The 21,162-nt window shown below is 41.4% G+C and overlaps 2 protein-coding genes across 3 annotated transcripts in view; one reads left to right on the top strand and one right to left on the bottom strand.

Moving 5' to 3' along the window:
* The window catches only part of LOC140350988 (annexin A5-like), a 13,304-nt gene extending 8,676 nt beyond the window's left edge, over window positions 1-4,628 (bottom strand). Inside the window, exons 1-5 of one of the 2 annotated variants that reach the window (XM_072436616.1) lie at window positions 4,551-4,628; window positions 3,220-3,487; window positions 2,801-2,877; window positions 1,804-2,304; window positions 1,418-1,505 (exon numbers count right to left, since the gene is read on the bottom strand). In XM_072436616.1, the coding sequence (XP_072292717.1) occupies window positions 1,418-1,505; window positions 1,804-2,304; window positions 2,801-2,877; window positions 3,220-3,484 (931 nt within the window). In that variant the 5' untranslated portion in view covers window positions 3,485-3,487; window positions 4,551-4,628. The remainder of the gene's footprint in view (window positions 1-1,417; window positions 1,506-1,803; window positions 2,305-2,800; window positions 2,878-3,219; window positions 3,488-4,550) is intronic. The other variant, XM_072436617.1, reaches the window with a different exon arrangement.
* Window positions 4,629-10,305: 5,677 nt separating this feature from the next.
* The window catches only part of zcchc24 (zinc finger, CCHC domain containing 24), an 85,517-nt gene continuing 74,660 nt past the window's right edge, over window positions 10,306-21,162 (top strand). Inside the window, exon 1 of the mRNA XM_072436618.1 lies at window positions 10,306-10,920. Coding sequence (XP_072292719.1) covers window positions 10,657-10,920 — 264 coding nt within the window. The 5' untranslated portion in view covers window positions 10,306-10,656. The remainder of the gene's footprint in view (window positions 10,921-21,162) is intronic.

The raw sequence follows: 21,162 nt of genomic DNA on the forward strand, positions 1-21,162 counted from the left end.
TCAGAGTTTTGAATCACAGCAGGGTCCATTTCCTCCTCTGCCCACTGGCCTTTAGTTTAGAGACTGACCGGGACCAGAGCACATGGAGCGCACTGACCACTGACGCCTGACAAACTGGACCGAGCGCCACTATTTGGACTTGTTTTGGATTTGAACTGGTCCACAGCCAGAACAAGCACTCGCTGTAAACTTTAGAGAGACAGAGGAGGCAGGTTGTCTTTTGACTTGTCGGGTCAAGAAATTCTCATTTTATTGAGGGGCGGGTTATAAAATACTGTCCGCGGTATCTCTGCGCTCCACGTGTATTTTTGTGTTTAGATGCGTCTAACTTCCGTTCCTCATTGGATTAATTTCTCTGTGAATATGAGTCGGATTGTAGTAAAACACACAGCACACGGACAGGTCTGAACTGTCCCCTCTGTCCTCGACCCGCTCTGTCCTTGACTCCCTCTGTCCTTGACACGCTCTGTCCTCGACGCGCTCTGTCCTCGACGCGCTCTGTCCTCGACGCGCTCTGTCCTCGACACGCTCTGTCCTCGACTCCCTCTGACCTCGACCCCCTCTGTCCTTGACCCCCTCTGTCCTCGACTCCCTCTGTCCTGTCTGTGCCTGACTCTGCTCCTGGGCTCGCTCCCAAGTGAGTGAGAAAGACAGAGGCAAACTCACAGTTCCTTTTTAAATTATTATTAGTTGTGCTGATGACTTTGTTGAAATGCATCATTGTTCAGGTGCAAATCCAACATGTTGTTAACATTTTACAGCTTTTAGGTACCTTTTCAGACTGAATCAAAACCGTAGTCCACATTACACTGCATTTCAATACGCAACCTTTTTAATAGACGCAGAGCAGATCGGGGTAAATTTTAAAATATTGCGGGACCCATAGTTATGACCCTTGCTTTACTATAGAGCTGACTTAATTGTATGGTTGAGTCAGTGACAGAATCATGGGGGGGGCACTGTCAGAAAGGGGGGGACACCATCAGCCTATGGTGCTGAAATAAATAGTAGTCCATTTAACATTTTGTTCTATAATTAAGTCCCATCTGTTCCTTGTGTCCAACAGGTCAGGGTCAGGGTCATCAAGAAACACGGCTCATTCACAGTGGACCTCTGCCTCAGGGCCCCGTCTTTCCCTCCGTGTTGCAAAAGAAACCCAAGCAACGGACTTCATAAAGGACGCAGTGCGGTCTCTACAGCAGAGCGGGAGGTCACAGCGCTCCTGTGCAGCGGCAGCACTGTCCGCAGGGTCAAATTGATCTGACGTTATTCAATTTATTTTAATACCATTAAAGTAAAAACATATGCAATGCAATCATTTCCCCAACCCTACTTTATTCTATATATAGTTACAAAATTGTTGAAGATTTGGGCATTAAAACACTGCCTAAATACAGTTGACTACACGTGAACTCACCAAAGCCCTTCATGGCCTTTCTGAGGACCTCAGCATCTCTGAGAGGGTCAGCTCCAGGATAGTCCTTTATTGTTCCCCTGAATCCTTTCTAAATAAAACAAAACAAACAAATATACCGGTAGATCATAATACAGCTTATACTTTGAGTCAATTAAACGGTATCATAAACCTCTTAGTATAGTGTAAATAAAATATTGCATAGTATAAATTGTAAAACGTTTTAATGATTTCAAAGACCAAAAACTTCTTATTTTGCGACGAGTTGAACACTGTCCAGGGTGTACCCCGCCTAAGGCCCAAAGTCACTGGGATAGGCTCCAGTCACCCACAACCCCGAAAGGGAACAAGCGGTAGAAAATGAATGAATGAACTACTTATTTCCTTACATTCATTGGTGGTACAACAGGCATGCCCCCTCCTCCATACCCTGGCACTGGGTTAGGTGATGGGGCCTTGGGGTACCCAGGCATGGGTGCTGGTGCGCCTCCAAACCCGGGCATGCCGGGGTTGTGTGCTGGTGCCCCTCCATACCCGGGCATGCCGGGATTGTGTGCTGGTGCCCCTCCATACCCGGGCATGCCGGGATTGTGTGCTGGTGCCCCTCCAAAGCCGGGCATGCCGGGATTGTGTGCTGGTGCCCCTCCAAAGCCGGGCATGCCGGGGTTTGGTGAAGGGGCCTTAGGGTATCCTGGCATGGGCTGTCCTGGTCCAGCGGGGTAGTTCATCCCCGGTGCCTGAGGCTGAGGCGCTCCTGGCTGTGGGTACAGGCCACATGACTGTTGGTTAGGAGAGGAGCAGGCACCATAGCCCCCCATGTGTGGGGCTGAGGGATACCCCCCAGTGGTGGGAAGAGCAGGGTAGAGCCCCATAGGTGGGTTCTGGAAGGCCTGTGATGTGGAAAGATTAGAATCCAATAATATGTTCACAGATTTGTGTTTTTACATGAAGCACAAAGCAGGCTGCACCTTTTTTGGATCCAGTCATTGGTTATGTCATGTTATGTTATGTCAGGTTATGTCATGTGTGCAGAGATAGTGGAGATTATGCTTTATTAACACAATGTCATATCCAAATAAAGTGCATTCTTGCCATCATGAAGAGAAATACAACAAATAGACAACACTGACGAGACACAAAGTTGGATAAAACAGATGAATGTGTTGATGTATTGGCTCATGCAAAGAGGAGAGGTGAGGCCGGCAACACAACATGAAAACTTTAGAGATGACTTTGAAAAGACTTACCGTCAACTGTATGTGTCAACTCCTTTTAATGGTTCAATAAATCATGCTGACTGGAATATTTCAGGTGATTAACTTATTACATATGTAGAGTTGGCCATTTTTGTGTTTTGGAAGGGATTAGACGGACATGAAAACGTACCATTCCAGGATATCCAGGGTTGGACATGCCGCAGCCCATAGAGGGATATCCTCCAGTCGGGCCGCCTCCCCAAGTGCCTGTCACAGAGAAGACCATCTACGTTAACAAGTAACAAGGAAGTAACAAGGAAGTAACAAGGAAGTAACAAGTAAGTAACATGTAAGTAACAAGTAAACAAAAAGGTCCTGGGCAGAAAAAGGTTTGACTGTTTCTAAACAGATCTGAGACATGCTTATCATAGCAACAGCTGACAAGGTTTGTTTGTTTGTTTGTTTGTTTTTTGATAATAGAAAGTCGCATGAAAAGGCAGATATTACGTAACATTTCTGTCAGCCTCAAACATAAATGCTGTGGATGAAACCGGGCAAGTCTTTGTTTGTACAGTATGACATGTGCTATTGTCTATTGTATAGACTTACCTGGAGGAGGAGCGGGTGGAAAGCCTCCAGGCTGAGCAGGATAACCTCCGGGTGCAGGAGGGTAGCCCCCGGCTCCAGGCTGTGGAGGGTAGCCCCCAGCTCCAGGCTGTGGAGGGTAGCCCCCGGCCCCAGGCTGTGGGTATCCTGGGAAACCTCCTGCCTGAGGGTAGGCCCCGGGCTGGGGGGGATAGGCACCTGGATGTTGAGGGTATGCTCCAGGCTGAGGAGGGTATCCTCCTCCCTGAGGGTATCCGGGGTAACTCATGATCTACAAGACAGGAAGTGTTCAGTCACACTGCTGTCAGTCAGAGCACAGGAAACATGATGCCAAAATACCTTAGTAAAACAAGACACTGTGTTGCTGCTTTTGCATCAGGGTTGATGTTTATCAAACAAAATGTGTGTTACATTTCAGTCCTTAGTAGTTATATATGTTATACTTTTGTGTTCTTATAGACAGACAAAACATACATTGTTTTGGTCAGTAAGTAAAGTCAGTTGGTCAGAGAAAACACATTCCATTGCAAGTGGAAGGCAGACTTTTTATATCAAGCCACTTGGAAATGGGAAAACTTTCTGGCGGCCTTAATAACTCTGTAATAACTTTATGCAAAGTGTGAGGTGGAGTTGTTCCTCTGTTTGTTCCATGTGAGAGTGACTGAAGAGGACTCCGCCTCCTCTGAGCAGAAGAACACTCAAAGACACGGCTTTTTTACACACTCAATGAAAGGAACACAGTCTTATTATAGTCACACATGTACTGGCATTAGCTCCACAGTTATAAGGTGGATTCAACGTTTGGATAATTCATTATGCACCGTATGGACTTTATTACGACATAAAGCTTGAATCAGGAAGTGAGGCTGCTCCGGGGAAACTGCACAAATCTCCTGTTTAATGCCAACACGCATAATAATGGCGCAAAGCGATCAATACATTGACACACAGAAGCTTTATCTTCAAAGCTAATGCTCATTTGGCGTAGATCGTATGTTTTAAATACATTTGTTAGAGTTATAGAAACATGTTGTACTCGTGGTGAAAGATATAGCTCAAGTTTACGCGGCGCCAAGGCCCGAACAGAAGACGGAGATCACGATTACTGTCAGTAAAGTTAGTGTTTAACAAAATGACATGAAGTGAACTGGTTTATGTAACAGAAGCCTCGAGGACCCGGAAGGGGTATTTTTAGCTTTACGCTTAACGGCTGGAGGCATTTAGGGGGTTGAACGCGACAGAAAAGCTTCACCTTAACAGGAATCTTTACAATGTACTTCCTGTTTTCACATCTTAGCACGAGAAAACACATGGAACCCATAAGAATAACTTACTATGGCCGGTCAGCGGGTCAGCGGAGTCTTCCTGGAGCGCGAAGCAGTCCTAAAGAAAAGAGTAGAAGACGTGTAGTGGCGGAGAAGTGGGTGGGACTCGGAGTTTCCATGTAGCGCACCCACGGCACCCACCCTTAAGCCCGTCACCCACAGAGCTGACACGTGACACGCCGTAAACACAATGGTAAACAGTCTCTGATGACGCGCTGGTCACTGGTCAACCCGCGCGCGCGCTCTCTGGTAATTTTAATTGAATTTTTTTTTTTTTTTATTATTATAGTCAATATTCTTTATAACAAGACATTTACATTTATAACACTTCATACATCAAAAACATTTAGAGACATACAATGTTTGTAAGTAAAAATGCGCGCTCTCAGGTCTGACGAGCAGGCGCGTGAGGGAAAAACACAGTCATCGCACTGCAGCCGTGACGTCACCATAAAGCTACAGCCCATGCGCAGTATAAACCTTTATCTATGAACACAGGCCACCTCAGGCACGTCATTTATTATCAGTTATCAGACAATTACGCCATAATTTAAGAATTAAACTATCAGAAAGAGCCCCTTGCTCAGTTTAATAATGGTCTGTACAGATATTCATCATCAGATGGGCTGTTTAGGAAACTGTACAAAACAACAGAACAATAGAGGGCGAGCCAAGGCCTTCTCTATCCATTACGTACAATAATCAATTAAAAACACACACGCAAATGGAAAAAAAAACACACACACAAAAACAGGTCCATCAGGTTGTCTGAATGAACAATAAAGAAAATGTGTCTTTGCCACAATAGAGTACTCAGATAACACAATAACTAGATCCGATCTTTGGTGTGTGTTGCACAAAAGAAATCCGATCATCAACATTACGTGGTGACGTTTCAATTTATGAATGGACTTTCAGAGAACTTTTTGTTAAAAGTAACTCTTCAATCATTCAATCAACATCTTCTCTTTCATTTGCTGTTTGCTTTATTTTAATTATTACCCAAAACCGATTAAACTGTTTTCATCATATTTCAATAATCTGATAATAACTGCAGAAATCAGAACACGATGATCAGATTATGTAATAAACTGTAAGTGTGTGTTCGAACTGGCCACTAGAGGGAGCCGCAGCTAAAGGCTCTGCAGTCACTCGAGCTGTGGCTCCACCTGTAGTTTAAGAATGTACAGTGCACAGGCTCAACGTGCTCACAGTGAACAGGTCACAGTGCACAGGCTCAACGTGCTCACAGTGAACAGGTCACAGTGCACAGGCTCAACGTGCTCACAGTGAACAGGGCTCACATGGCTCACAGTGCTCACAGTGAACAGGGCTCACAGTGCTCACTGTGCACAGGGCTCTCAGTGCACAGGGCTCACAGTGCTCACAGTGCACAGGGCTCACAGTTCTCACAGTGCACAGGGCTCACAGTGCTCAAGGGGCTCACGGTGCACAGGGCTCACAGGGCTCAAGGGGCTCACGGTGCACAGGGCTCACAGGGCTCACAATATGCACAGCACATATTTACATTTCGCACAAATGGTGTTTCTGTTGGTCCACAGCATGTGATAGAAACACCATGTTATCAGACACATAAAGGCAGGGCCACTGGCTGATAACACACAGTAAAGACTCACACACTGCTCTTGTCATAGTGAGACATGTTTCAAGCATGTAGGCCTATGTTTTTACCTCTCTTAGATTAAATAATAGACACAATGGCCTTTCACTTATTCCCTTGGGTTGCATTTTCAAATTTGGTTGAGAGCAAATTACACCAAGAACCCCATTTACCTTTTGGTTTCAAAATTGGATGGTAATTATAGATAGTAGTAAAAGTTGAGATCAATAGTTACTTTGAATTTGACTTTGGGTTATAGCTTTTTAATAATAGATCTATCACTGTTTTAAGATTTTGAAGAACACAACCTAAATACAGACCCTAAACTGACTGTCTTTAATTCAGGGCTTCTCAATTATTTTCTGGCACACTCCCCTTGGGGGACAAAAAAAAGAGTATCCACCCCCACAGCCTCTGGGACAGCACAGAATTGGCGCTTCACTGTGGTAAATGCAGCGTTTCAAGAAGACGCACTCACCTTATTTCTCGTCACTGTGGTTCACCTTTACCACTGCAGGTTGTTGCTTTTAATGGCAGTTGGCAGCCAACTGAAAAGGTGCACCTATTGCCACCCACAGTAGTTGTACGTCTTCTGTAGTTGTACGTCTTCAAAGTATGTGTTTGCTTCTTCTTCTCCTTCTTCTTTGGTGTTTTATGGTGGCTGGTATTCAAGCGTTACATTACCGCCAGACTTTATTCTTTTTGCATATACTTTATATTGACACATGACCAGTCAGTAGGAGAGCAGAGGAGGGACCTTGGTCTAAGATGTACAACTACAGTAGGTAACGGTCAAAAGAGAACTGAAAGGATCAGGATCATTGTTAAAGCTACAGGAAGATTCCTTGGAACCATGGAACCTCTTTTCTTTTTAATACGGTATAGGTTGAACACAAGACGTACAACTACAGTGAGTGGCGGTAAATGCACCTTTTCAGTTGGCTGCCAACCACCATTAAAAACAACAACACAACAACAACAACAACAACAACAGAAGCAGAGCAAGTTCAAAAGTTAGATTAAAAAATGGGCATGTAGCGTCCAGTCGAACTAAGAAGGCCAGAAGTGATGATTAAATGAGTTTTTATTGTTTTACGTTCCTTCAACGAGCGTCAGAGCTAGGCAAGAACAAATAAAGAACAATTACCATTGTGTCCGTGTAATCACTGTTACTGACAGAGGAGAGACAGAGGAGAGACAGAGGAGAGACAGAGGAGAAACAGAGGAAAGACAGAGGAGAGACAGAGGAGAGACAGAGGAGAAACAGAGGAAAGACAGAGGAGAGACAGAGGAGAGACAGAGGAGAAACAGAGGAAAGACAGAGGAGAGACAGAGGAGAAACAGAGGTAAGACAGAGGAGAGAAAGAGGAGAGACAGAGGAGAGACAGAGGAGAGACAGAGGAGAAACAGAGGAGAGACAGATGAGAAACAGGAGAAACAGAGGAGAGACAGAGGAGGGACAGAGTAGAAACAGAGGAGAGACAGAGGAGAGACAGAGGAGAGACAGAGGAGAAACAGAGGAGAGACAGAGGAGGGACAGAGGAGAGACAGAGGAGAGACAGAGGAGAAACAGGAGAAACAGAGGAGAGACAGAGGAGAGACAGAGTAGAAACAGAGGAGAGACAGAGGAGAAACAGGAGAAACAGAGGAGAGACAGAGGAGGGACAGAGGAGAGACAGAGGAGAGACAGAGGAGAAACAGGAGAAACAGAGGAGAGACAGAGGAGGGACAGAGGAGAGACAGAGGAGAGACAGAGGAGAAACAGGAGAAACAGAGGAGAGACAGAGGAGAGACAGAGTAGAAACAGAGGAGAGACAGAGGAGATAGAGGAGAAGCAGAGGAGAGACAGAGGAGAGACAGAGGAGAAACAGAGGAGAGACAGAAGAGAGACAGAGGAGAAACAGAGGAGAGACAGAGGAGGGACAGAGGAGAGACAGAGGAGAAACAGAGGAGATAGAGGAGAAGCAGAGGAGAGACAGATGAGAAACAGGAGAGACAGAGGAGAGACAGAAGAGACAGAGGAGAAACAGAGGAGAGACAGAGGAGACAGAGGAGAGACAGAGGAGGGACAGAAGAGACAGAGGAGAGACAGAGGAGAGACAGAGGAGAGATAGAGGAGAAACAGAGGAGAGACAGAGGAGAGACAGAGGAGAGATAGAGGAGAAACAGAAGAGAAACAGAGGAGAGACAGAGGAGAAACAGAGGAGATAGAGGAGAAGCAGAGGAGAGACAGATGAGAAACAGGAGAGACAGAGGAGAGACAGAAGAGACAGAGGAGAAACAGAGGAGAGACAGAGGAGACAGAGGAGAGACAGAGGAGGGACAGAAGAGACAGAGGAGAGACAGAGGAGAAACAGAGGAGAGACAGAGGAGAAACAGAGGAGGGACAGAGGAGAAACAGAGGAGAGACAGAGGAGAAACAGAGGAGAGACAGAGGAGGGACAGAGGAGAAACAGAAGAGGGACAGAGGAGGGACAGAGGAGAGACAGAGGAGGGATAGAGGAGAAACAAAAGAGAAACAGAGGATAGAGGAGGGACAGAGGAGGGACAGAGGAGGGATATAAGAGAAACAAAAGAGAAACAGAGGAGAGACAGAGGAGGGACAGAGGAGAAACAGAAGAGGGACAGAGGAGGGACAGAGGAGAAACAGAGGAGAGATAGAGGAGGGACAGAGGAGGGACAGAGGAGAGACAGAGGAGAGATAGAGGAGGGACAGAGGAGGGACAGAGGAGAGACAGAGGCAGGCTGACCCACTCCTCCGCTGCTCTCTTGTATTTAGAGATTAACCCCGCGCTGGAACTGGGCGTTTTTCTGTCCAAAACACGTCTGTCCCGGCCGACACTAGTTCCTATAGCGCTCTATAGAGGGAATCGGGACGAAAGTGACTGAATCCAACATGGCGGCGACCGAGACCAGTCCCGCTGATACAGCTCAGGCAAACATTTTCTCTCTTGAGTCCAAATCCAAGGCCTAACCCAGTGTCTGAGGCGTATCGAGGCCCGCCATATAGTTATTGTCTTTTAAGATAGTGATTTGGGCCACCACGACGGCCGCCATATTGGATTCTGTAACTTCCGTCCCGATAACTTCCGTCCAGATTCCCTATATGAACTAGTACCTACCTGTCTGTCACGCGTGTCTCCAAATGTCTAGCCCCCCCTTGGCACGCCTCCTCACGCGCCCCACGCTTTGAGAAGCTCTGGGGTATCGCTTATTAAAAATAGATCTATCGCTGTTTTAAGATTGTGAAGAACACGGCCTGAATATAAACCTTCAACCAATGTCTTTAGATTGAATAAAATGATAAACTATAAGCCTGGGTATGAAGTTAGCTCTCACAGCATTTGCTTTTGCTTGAGTTTGCTGGTCATTTTGCAAAGTATCACTACATCACAAGTGTTTGAGTCTCATTTTTATTTAAATGTTTTAATCAAAGGCACCTGCAAAATTCCATGGAAATAAAAAGTTAAAACCACATGCGCAGTGAGATAAGGTTTATGCAATAATGGGAGATATTACAGCTCAAGCAACAACATTTCTGAGATGAAGCCATCCATAATAAAAAAAATAATAAAAGATTAAATGAAAAGTAAAAAACACATTTGTTTTAATCTATTTTTTGGCAAAAAAGTTATGTACTGCTCTTTAAATAAAATATATATCATATAAAATAGGTATAAAAAAATACAATGAGTAAACAAATCATAGTAATAAACACAACATAATAAATAGAAGAAAAAGAAAAGACAGGAAAAGGAAATTCATGTACGCCATGGTGAGATTTACAAGAATAAATTAAAGAATTGCCATAAAGTACAAATTAAATACAACAAAGTTCAAGGGTTTCAGGTTTTAACAGCTTTTATTCGCAGTTTTTCTTTCCTTTTTTTTTTGTCTTGTTTTTTTAATGTATTCAGATTCACAAAGCAAAAATACACATAAAGTACAGTCCAAAAATAACGTACATTTATGAGCACGTGATTGAAGTACATAGAAGTACCCTTAATGATCACTCTTACACACTGTACACATCCATGTTCTAAATGAATGGATTCGGCCCGTCCCGTCAGCGCGCGCGGCCGGAGCGTGCGCCGTGACGCACACACGCACTCATTACATATGCACGGCCGCTCTCTCTCTGCCCCGCTGCAATAAAGGCAGATAACGGGACATGGGGGCGCGGGGGAAAGTTCTCTTACTGACATGTTAGCGCCATGACTTGTGAGTAACATCTGATTTGGGATGAGGCTCCCGGCGTGAGGAGGCAGAAGCACCAGGGGGGACGGCAAAGGACGGGAAAGGACGGACGGTTTGGACGTGCCATTTGCCGGGGGGACAGGCACGGGACGCACACGGAACGTTTGAGTCCCAAAAGAAGAGAGGAGGAGAAGAAGAAGAAGAAGAAGAAGAAGAAGAAGAAGAAGAAGAAGAAGAAGAAGAAGAAGAAGAAGAAGAAGAAGAAGGGGGGACATCTCGTGCGTCCATCTCATCTGAATGAAAAAAAAGATGAGCCTGTTGTCTGCCATCGACACGAGCGCGTCCGTGTACCAGCCCGCGCAGCTCCTCAACTGGGTGTATCTGTCCCTGCAGGAGCCGCACCAGCCGCACCAGACCAGCGCGTTCGACGCCTTCAGACCCGAGCCCAACAACTCGTCCCACTCGGAGCTCAACTTCAGCAAGACCCCCGCGGCGGCCGACCTCAGCTCCCCGCTCAACTCCAACTATCTCAATAACTTCTTCCAGCTGCAGCGGAACGAGGTGAAACTTGTTGGGGTTTTTTTTTGGGGTCTGTCACCGGTAAATGCGCCGTTATGTTGCCGTGCGCGGGCAGAACGGGACGTGAGTGCGTGCGCTGGTTTCTGTGGGATACATGAGCAGATGTGATGTGTCGCGGCGCGGATTAATGCGCGCGAGTTGACTCGTATTGGCTTTTGAGTGGATGGACACAGAGAATGGTCACGTACGATGATAGTTCGATGCGTGAAACAGGGGCGTCGTTCCCAAGGGGGCCGTGGGGGCAGGGGTCCCGCTTTTTGCTTACCAACTAAAATATTCTAATCTGCTTTTACAGGGAATTGTTGGACATGATTTTTACCATATGTGAACTATTACAAAAATAATTGAGCAATAATGAATACCAGTTATAAATCTGATGAATTGCAGCTTTATTTATGAGTCATTGCAGCTCCGCCATTGTAAAATTACTTAGTTTTTAGCCAAACTTTATTGACCCACAAAGAAAGTTACGCAAACTAGTAGCACAAACATTATAATAGGCTCATGATAATCCACATTAAAAAATAAGATAAAGAATAAAATGCTAAATTAAGTGACAAAAAAGTAGCAAAAATAGCAAAAGGCGTGTCAACTCCATTAAATTACATACAGATTTGTGGTTATATGTACATGTATAATAAAATAAAAGTAACAAATATCAAATATTTCAAGGCCATACACAAGGTGTAAGACGTAAATTAAAATCTTTGGTAACAGTCTAAAGTAAAGCTTTACATTGTAAACAGTAGAACTATTTATTACAACTTGGGAATAACAAATACGGTCATAAAAGTACATAATGTCTGGCATATGTAAATTTATGAGCACATCTGTATTATGTGTAGGCTGTGATAGTATGAAATATGACAGCAGGGAAATGCGTAACTTGTAAAGTACTTTGTGACAGTCGGAGTCTGGAAAATGGAAAAGACAGGATCCATCACAAGAGCAGGAATATACTGATATGACATGACTTTATTTGAAAATCAACTTATAACCGGACCAATTCACCACTTAAATATACTAAAACACAAATAATATAATATATGCTTCATGTCACCTCGTTGAACACACCAACATATTTTGCAAATTAATACTAAACCGTAAGCATAAGTCACCTTTTATCCCTTTTTGTGGGTCAATTTATTTACAATGTGTTCAGTTTTTTAAGTGTTGGTTTATGTTTCTATCTTGCTCCAGGATATTAAAACACTTGTACCATTTTAAAATAGTGTTAGATTTAATTTCAGGGGCTATCGGTGATGTTTCTCGAAGTTGGCAGTGGGCAAAAATAGTCCCCGGTATAATGACCAGATCACTATGCAAAAGTGTAATATCAAAATTGTTAAAATGACTCATCCAATTCAGTTCAGACGGTGTAACATGTTATAATGAACTTAAATACTGTTAACAAGCAGGACTGTTTCCTGTTGTCATTCTCAATCACAACAACACATTCATACTCTAGTGTTCAAGGCAAGTGACGTGTCCTGCTCATGGGAAATACAACACTCACAAGGATCCAACCATCAACTGAAAAGACCACAATCCTTTTCCACTGGCAAACACGGTGCTGAGAATAAAACACAGTCAGGAAAAGCGTGAAACCAATAAATAAGGTTGAATAACAATAACAATAAAACTCAAGTCCAGCTCTGTCTGAGTTGTTGTAACTTGTTTACAGGTGGATGGATCTATACTGCTGTAAAAATAAATAAAGTTGTCCAATGAATTGCTACTTGTGAGTGAAATCTTATGTAGGTCTAAGCCAGGCATGTCCAAACTACGGCCTGGGGCCCAAATGCGGCCCGCAGACCAATTTTTGTTGGCCCTCCGGCTTCCTGTTAAGTTGGTCCAAACAACAAAAAGTAGTACTTTTTACTATAAAATTGGAAGAATTCAGGCATTTTTATGTGATAACAACCTATTATTAATGTCCCAAGTATTATTAAAGGTGTGGACGCTCATCGAACAATGCCAAATGCAAAATCTTTCAGTATTCACTTTCAAATTCAACGTTGTTTGTGGCCCTCTGCTCCATATAAGTTTTAAAATGTGGCCCTCGGTGAAAAAAGTTTGGACACCCCTGGTCTAAGCAATATGACACAAAATTAATCACAATTTTAATATTATACAATTTGAATTTTTAATTTCTTTTTGTTTTTCCTGATTAAAACAAATACAAATGGTACAAAATCCGAGGGCCGCCCCAAACACGATTCTGATACGGAAAAGGCTCAATACTGATTTCGATATCACGATCATCTTTTTCTATGTGGGTGTAATCCCTCATTCGTCCAGGAGTGTTCCATTGTAGAAAAAGGTTCAGTTGTATCATCTGGACTCAGTTAGAAAAAGCTAGACATTTCGACTCTCATCCAAGTGTCAGCTCATTGACAATGACTCTTGGATGAGAGTCGAAACGTCCAGCTTTTTCTAAACTGAGTCCAGATGAAACAACTGAACCTTTTTCTACAATCTTTTTCTATGCAATTTCAACACAAAAAAATTGTCATCTTTATGTTCTCTAAAACTAATTCTTAAATCATTCTAAAACTGTTCACGAATAGTCAAATTTAGATTTTTTTCTTTTTAGTATCGATAACTAGTTTTGATACTAGTTTTAGAATCTATTATCAATGAAATTTCCCCCATGTGGGACAATAAAGGATTATCTTATCTTTTTCTTATCTTATTATAGAGATGGCAAGATTATTAAGTTAATCGATAATCGTGATTATTCAGGTCACAATATTTTAGTCTTGACCCTTTTAAAAGAAACATTAAGTCTTTTTAAATCAATCTATTGTTCAAAACATGGACATAACACATAACAAGTACTTTTTAATATGTATTTTGTCATTCAAAAAGTCCTAGTTCATAACGCTGGTCACAAAGTTGAGCAATAGTAACACTAAAATTTGATATTGCGACATCTTTAATCAAGTCATGTCTGATTTTCGATACTTTTGACAAACAAATGACATGCTTTTACTCACTGACACTTAGAAATTACTGAATCCAACCATTCATTCGCATACACTATCATAATATATTCAGATATACAACAGTAAAATAAAGACATATATCTACTCCGGCGTAGTCATCCACTGCAGCAACTGTTCACGTCCCCGCTCCAAATAGCCAACACAAAATCAGGCCCTGAGGTTTACATGTTCTCTATTTATAAAGTCCAATGTCATTTTAGGGTGTAACATGCTGATAATGTATACTGGGCGCTAACTTGATCCTAGCAGCTTACGTGTTTACAGTGACCCCGCCCATCGGCCCGAACAACAGTACGACACTCGCAATGAATACTTTGAAGAAACGGCCTGATAAAAGCGATGCCGTAACGTTCCCAGTGTCTTGATTACATTGTTTGTTTTCAGATATGCCTCAATGGGTTGCCAGGTTGTGCCAACTTTGTGCCAACTTTATCCCGGACGGGTAGCGCCTTGCAGCATTCGAGCTTACATTACCATTGACGTAACAGTAGACGTCTTTTGAAGCGTGAAAGGACAGTTTGAGTACGGCACGGATTGCGTCGTGCTGTTTTGTCCGTATGACGATGTTGACCCTTTAAACGTTTCACGAATCTGAGATGGAGGCGACTAGAGGCAAAGGGGAAGTAGAACATAGTGTGATTTCAATGGGAGGAACTGGGATTAACCTCAAAATACGGCAAAATATGAACAATCATGATGGTTTTCGTAGAATGAAAACCAGATTTATAGGTTTTACTGGACAAATACTCACAGAAATGTTGATCTTACGATAGTTTTTGTTTAGCTGTTTGTTCGATTAATTGGTTGATGGCTTCTTAGTCGACCAAAACATAGCATTCTTTTTTGCATCCATCCAAACGGAAAGGAGAAGGCATGAACAGGGTTTTTGGAATGAATTGTGAATTTATTCTGCCTTTTTTTACATACAAATATACAATCTACCAACACTTTTCTTGTCTATACTTGACTTTCTTGTCTACACTTGACTTTCTTGTCTATACTTGACTTTCTTGTCTATACTTTTCTTGTCTATACTTTACTCACAGAAATGTTGATCTTACAATAGTTTTTTGTTTGGTTGTTTGTTCGATTAATCGGTTGATGGCTTCTTAGTCGACCAAAACATAGCATTCGTTTTTTGCATCCATCCAAACGGAAAGGAGAAGGCATGAAGCGAGTTTTTGGAATGAATTGTGAATTTATTCTGCCTTATTTATATACAAATATACAATCTACCAATACTTTTCTTGTCTCATCAGTGCAGTTTGGGTCAAATATGTCTCATCATTGACATTGAGTTGACATTTGGACACACTGGACATGTCTTTAGTCAACTAGGAACTTCTTTTCTCGACTACAGCCCTACGAGTTATACTTTTTGTGAAACTTGAAGCTAAAAAAGCCATTGACATTTCACCCTCAATATTTTGATCTGTTGTCCAGCTTCCATTCCAGAATTTTGAACATTAAGATGACAGAGTATTTTCTATAAAGTCTGGAAGTAGTTTACCGAAAAGTCGAAGCGTTCTTCAAGCTTCACCTGCGAAGCCAAGGAAAATAAACCATACCATCAGCCGAGAAGTCAAAATAAAGTGTGCGTAGTGGCAATAGTGAAATGCATTTTGGTGTTTATAGCGAGTAGGTCATGTTATGCAAGGACCTCTCTCTCCCTCTCTCACGCTGTTGACAGATTTGGTGAATGGCCTGCGCACTCCCCTCGCAGAGATGATAGCGCCCGGACAGGACAAACACAGTTCTTCTGCTCCTGCCCTTCTCGTTTCATACCAGATGCAGCAGACCCATTAATATGAAGGCCAGTTTACGTCAAGAGAGAGCGCGTCGTCTGGCCGAGTGGTACGCCGTGTCCTAAAAGGAGTAAAACACAAGGAAAAGGCCAACAAAGCTTCAACTCATGGAACTTTGGGAGCAAACATGAAGTGATTCTACATTTAAAAACACTATTTGGTTCAGATTTTCTTTCTTGCTTGCATGTTATTGAAAGCTTTGTTATCTATTAGAGGTTGTTCATATTCCAGACTGCTTGAGCCTGATTTGTAGTTTAAAGTTGACAGTAATTTGATACTGCAGGTGAGACTAACATGAACATTTGTGAAATATCTTGTCCTTTTGGCAGCGTTTTACTCCTTTTTTTTTTACATTTTTCATACCAGAGATTCCAGTCTCTTGTGACTCTCCAAATCACTTCTGGGACTTGAACATAATGATAGATGGCGATTTGGGGCTGGGCAGTTCATCGAAACATGGACAGAGAGAGATCAAGTCATGTGAAATCGTAAGATATTTGGGAGGATTTGAAGGAAGAGTCCTTAGTCGATCCTCTGTCAGTGAAAACATGTGCTTCATGGAGGACAAAATGTTCATGAAATCATTACTAAAAGCCATTTTAACTTCAAGATAGATCAATAAGGACTTTTTTTTCCCTTTGAACTCGACTTGGACTTGTGGGATCGATGTGTCTTCTGTATTTGCACTAAGGTTAAAGTTATGAGAATTTGTATTTTAGATTTTAGATGACAATGACTTTTAGACTGTGACTGAGACTTGTAATGTCTTGACTGGGCCTGGATACTTTTGATTGATGAATTGATTTAGTTTAAACATTTTGTATGGAAAATATTACAATTGTCTTTTAATATTAATTTCCTTTGCCACTTAACATAACATTGTCTTCTTCCAAACAACACTCTTTTACCGACAGAACCGAGCTCTTCTGTTTGAGTGTGACTTATCCTGACTCAAATACAACCCATGCTGTACACAAACTACTACACGATACACAAATGAACTCTAATCATACTTTAGTACTTCCATTTCTACATCCTCAGACCTGAAACCACCGCGAGCCGTCTTTCTAACTGTTTATGTCACTCCTCACACCGCGTCACTCACACTCATGTCATAATCAGGTAATTGAATGAGCAAACAACGACAGTTCTACCTCCCGTCCCCCCCGTGTCCCGTCCCCGTGTCCCCCCCATGTCCCCCCCATGTCCTCCCCCTCACTCCTCTCACAAGTGGAGACAAAATAAACAAACAGAACCGTCGCCATGAGCAGACGATTGTGAAACCTGCCTCCTTTAGACTGTCGGGGAACAAACTGTGGAAGACAAGAGGACCACCAGGGAGCAAAGGTCAATCCGGTCAAAAAGATGCTGATTTGATTGAACGCAATTAGCAAAGACATGTGTTTTGGTAATATTATTCAGAGAAGAGTATGGGCCCTTTTCACGACAAGAAGTGCAGTGAAAGTGCAGATCTTAACTTCTCGTCTCATTCATTCTCAGTGGGAATTAACCGAGTCTTGCTCAAATAAATCAACATAATAAGATGTGACGTTAGAGAGCGAGTTACAGATGGATAATCACTGGCAGCATGTTAAGACTTTTATGTACGATGTCAATTTGTCACATAGAGGAACATAGTGTGTGTTTTTGTCTCAAAGCTAAAGGCCAACATACATTAACTTCAATATAAAACAGACAAACTTGATACAAGTACAAAGGCTGCAAAGACAAGTATTTTTAGTTCAGTTTGTGGTGTTATTTAACATTAACAATTACATTTAGTTCAGTTTGTGGTGTTATTTAACATTAGCGATTACATTTAGTTCAGTTTGTGGTGTTATTTATCATTAGCGATTACATTTAGTTCAGTTTGTGGTGTTATTTATCATTAGCCATTACATTTAGTTCAGTTTGTGGTGTTATTTATCATTAACCATTACATTTAGTCCAGTTTGTGGTGTTATTTATCATTAGCCATTACATTTAGTTCAGTTTGTGGTGTTATTTATCATTAACCATTACATTTAGTCCAGTTTGTGGTGTTATTTATCATTAGCGATTACATTTAGTTCAGTTTGTGGTGTTATTTAACATTAGCCATTACATTTAGTTCAGTTTGTGGTGTTATTTATCATTAGCCATTACATTTAGTTCAGTTTGTGGTGTTATTTAACATTAGCCATTACATTTAGTTCAGTTTGTGGTGTTATTTAACATTAGCCATTACATTTAGTTCAGTTTGTGGTGTTATTTATCATTAGCGATTACATTTAGTTCAGTTTGTGGTGTTATTTATCATTAGCGATTACATTTAGTTCAGTTTGTGATGTTATTTATCATTAGCGATTACATTTAGTTCAGTTTGCGGTGTTATTTAACATTAGCCATTACATTTAGTTCAGTTTGTGGTGTTATTTATCATTAGCCATTACATTTAGTTCAGTTTGTGGTGTTATTTATCATTAGCGATTACATTTAGTTCAGTTTGTGGTGTTATTTAACATTAGCGATTACATTTAGTTCAGTTTGTGGTGTTATTTATCATTAGCCATTACATTTAGTTCAGTTTGTGGTGTTATTTAACATTAGCCATTACATTTAGTTCAGTTTGTGGTGTTATTTATCATTAGCCATTACATTTAGTTCAGTTTGTGGTGTTATTTAACATTAGCGATTACATTTAGTTCAGTTTGTGGTGTTATTTAACATTAACAATTACATTTAGTCCAGTTTGTGGTGTTATTTAACATTAGCCATTACATTTAGTTCAGTTTGTGGTGTTATTTAACATTAGCCATTACATTTAGTTCAGTTTGTGGTGTTATTTAACATTAGCGATTACATTTAGTTCAGTTTGTGGTGTTATTTAACATTAACAATTACATTTAGTCCAGTTTGTGGTGTTATTTAACATTAGCCATTACATTTAGTTCAGTTTGTGGTGTTATTTAACATTAGCCATTACATTTAGTTCAGTTTGTGGTGTTATTTATCATTAGCCATTACATTTATTATTTACATGGTACGTAAAAGTCTTAACATGCTGTCTGTGATGATCCATCTGTACCTCACTCTCTGCTTTGTGTTCATTAAATACTGCTTTACTTTAACGAGACTCTGCTAATCCCCCATAAGAAATGAATGGAGCAGGAAGTGGAGCTCTGCATTTTTAAAGCAACAGGAACTAGCCGCTCGGTTTTGTGAAAAGGGTTAAAATGAGTTACATATACAGTACCCGAGTAACTTGAAAAATGTACGTCTCATAGTGCTTTTACTTCTACTTTTATTGAAGAAACAGAACTCGTCACATTACGTAAGTCTCATGACAAAGGTTTTATTTTGAAATGATTAAGTTATTTCAGCTTTTTGGTTTTGTCAGTTCAATTACATTACATCATACATTTGTTTTCTACTTGAGTAATTATACATATCACTACTTTTTACCTTTACTTGAATAATAGTTGTTGCGGAATAAATTGAAGTAGCCTGAGAGTTGTAAAACGAGTGGAGAAGTTTATTTACCATCACAACGGGACTTTGAGACTTGAACGCTCTAAACACCTGGCTATGCTTATTCTTGAATTGGTTTAGCTTTTCATTTTTCTGCCTTCAAACAAAACCAACGCAAGAAATGCAAGAAACTTTAATGAGCTTTTAAAAACCTTTGAACAACGATATTCCCGCATTATTAGTTTACTCAAAGTTGTGTTTTGATTGATTCCTGCACGTTTGAGTGATTCTGTATTGTCCTGCAACTGAGGCTCCAGTGCTCAGAAAAGTCCTGTTTCGCCCTACCCCCTATCCCCGCCCACTTCCCTGTACCTGGTCTCGATTACTTAAAAAATGAAGACTCAGGATGTCCACACTATTCCCTACATAGAGCGCTATTTAGGGGCCACGCCATTTTTAGTGCTGTCCGAATATCCAACAGCTGAAAAAGTAGTTCACACAAGTCACTAGACCCATCAATATGGACCACAATGCATTGCAAAAGTCAGAAAGACAGCAGCGGACAGCGACAGGTTTTATACTGGACACCGCGCAACTGAATGAAAGCAGATACCAGAGCTGTTTGAATGCACCGACGAAAAAAACACTCTTAAATAAACTTTTACACTTCCTTAAAACATCATTATCGCAGGAGAAAAGTTGAATAATACAGTCTGTTGTAGTTTAACCTGAGATCCATTTGAAGTAAAACTTGTATGATGATTATTAGTGCATAAGTATGAGTGCGTCCAACAGATTTGACTGAGTGTTGGGATGAGTGATTGAGCGCACTGCTAAATAGTTAAAAAATAAAAACGCGTCCATGCAAATCCACTTCTTTAAACAGTTAAATGCTTTAGAACAGGAAGTCAATGGGCCCGTCTCTGTTACCAAGTCGTTTTAGGTCAATATTATGGTTTACTGTAGTTTAAAATGATGATCTACTTTTGTTATACTTCAATAAGTAAAAAAGTACAATATGTCTCCTTTAAAATGTGCTCACCGAAACCTTTTTTTTCCTTCATTTTCTTGCAAAATAGTAGCAGCTTTTTATATCAAATCCTTTATGTAGTCACAAGATTCGCCGCGTTCCAAAAACTTGGGAAACTACACAAGTGCTATGTGTGATTTATGATGACTCCACGTAATAAAGCTGCTGATGGTTACTGATGGAAAGGCATATTCTGCAGATAAAAAGTTGGATTTCTTCCCGCAGTCGGATGCCAAAAGTTGTAGGCTGTGCAACATTTCAGGATACACTTGCACTTTAGACCAATTTCCCCACCATAAAAGCGTGTCCCTAAAGGAGCATTAACCCCGCGCAATGTGTAAGTTATTCATGTTAAGTACTCCCTGATGTCTTGGCATGTAATTTGAATCAGAGGATTAATAATAAATACAGCTACATTAGAGCGGCGATTAGCATAACGTGACCCACACCCATAATATACGCTCGCTGCATGGTTTAACCGCTAAAGTGTGACCAAGTGTTTTGGCAATCAACACACGTCATTCATTAAAGCTAAATACCTTTCCTTAAAGCTAATTTGCCCATCTTTGCTTTAATATTCGAGGATGGTTGGTGACGTGACAAAAGTCTGTGCATAAAATGACTTCACTTTAACCTCATAGCGAGAAGGTTGTGAGTTCAACTACCAAACCATGTGTGGAGTTTGCATGCGTTTCCTTTGTCCCATCTCAAATATCCACAGTTTAAAGCAGGGCTATACAACATCAGGCCCGGGGGCAGAATCAGGCCCTCCAAGTGATTTAATCCGGCCCACGACCCATCTCCCAAATATTAAATAAAAAAATCTTGTTTACTAATTTTTTTGAGTAAGCACTAGTTTAAACCGGGTTTCGTCTGGTTTTGTTTAACTCGGGTGTGTTGTTGGGGATATTTTGTGTGACCCGAATTACAG

This window comes from Eucyclogobius newberryi, unplaced genomic scaffold (assembly GCF_026437365.1).
Source record: "Eucyclogobius newberryi isolate DKJ021-1_F unplaced genomic scaffold, fEucNew1.0.hap1 SCAF_8, whole genome shotgun sequence".
Classification (NCBI taxonomy): Eukaryota; Metazoa; Chordata; class Actinopteri; order Gobiiformes; family Gobiidae; genus Eucyclogobius; species Eucyclogobius newberryi.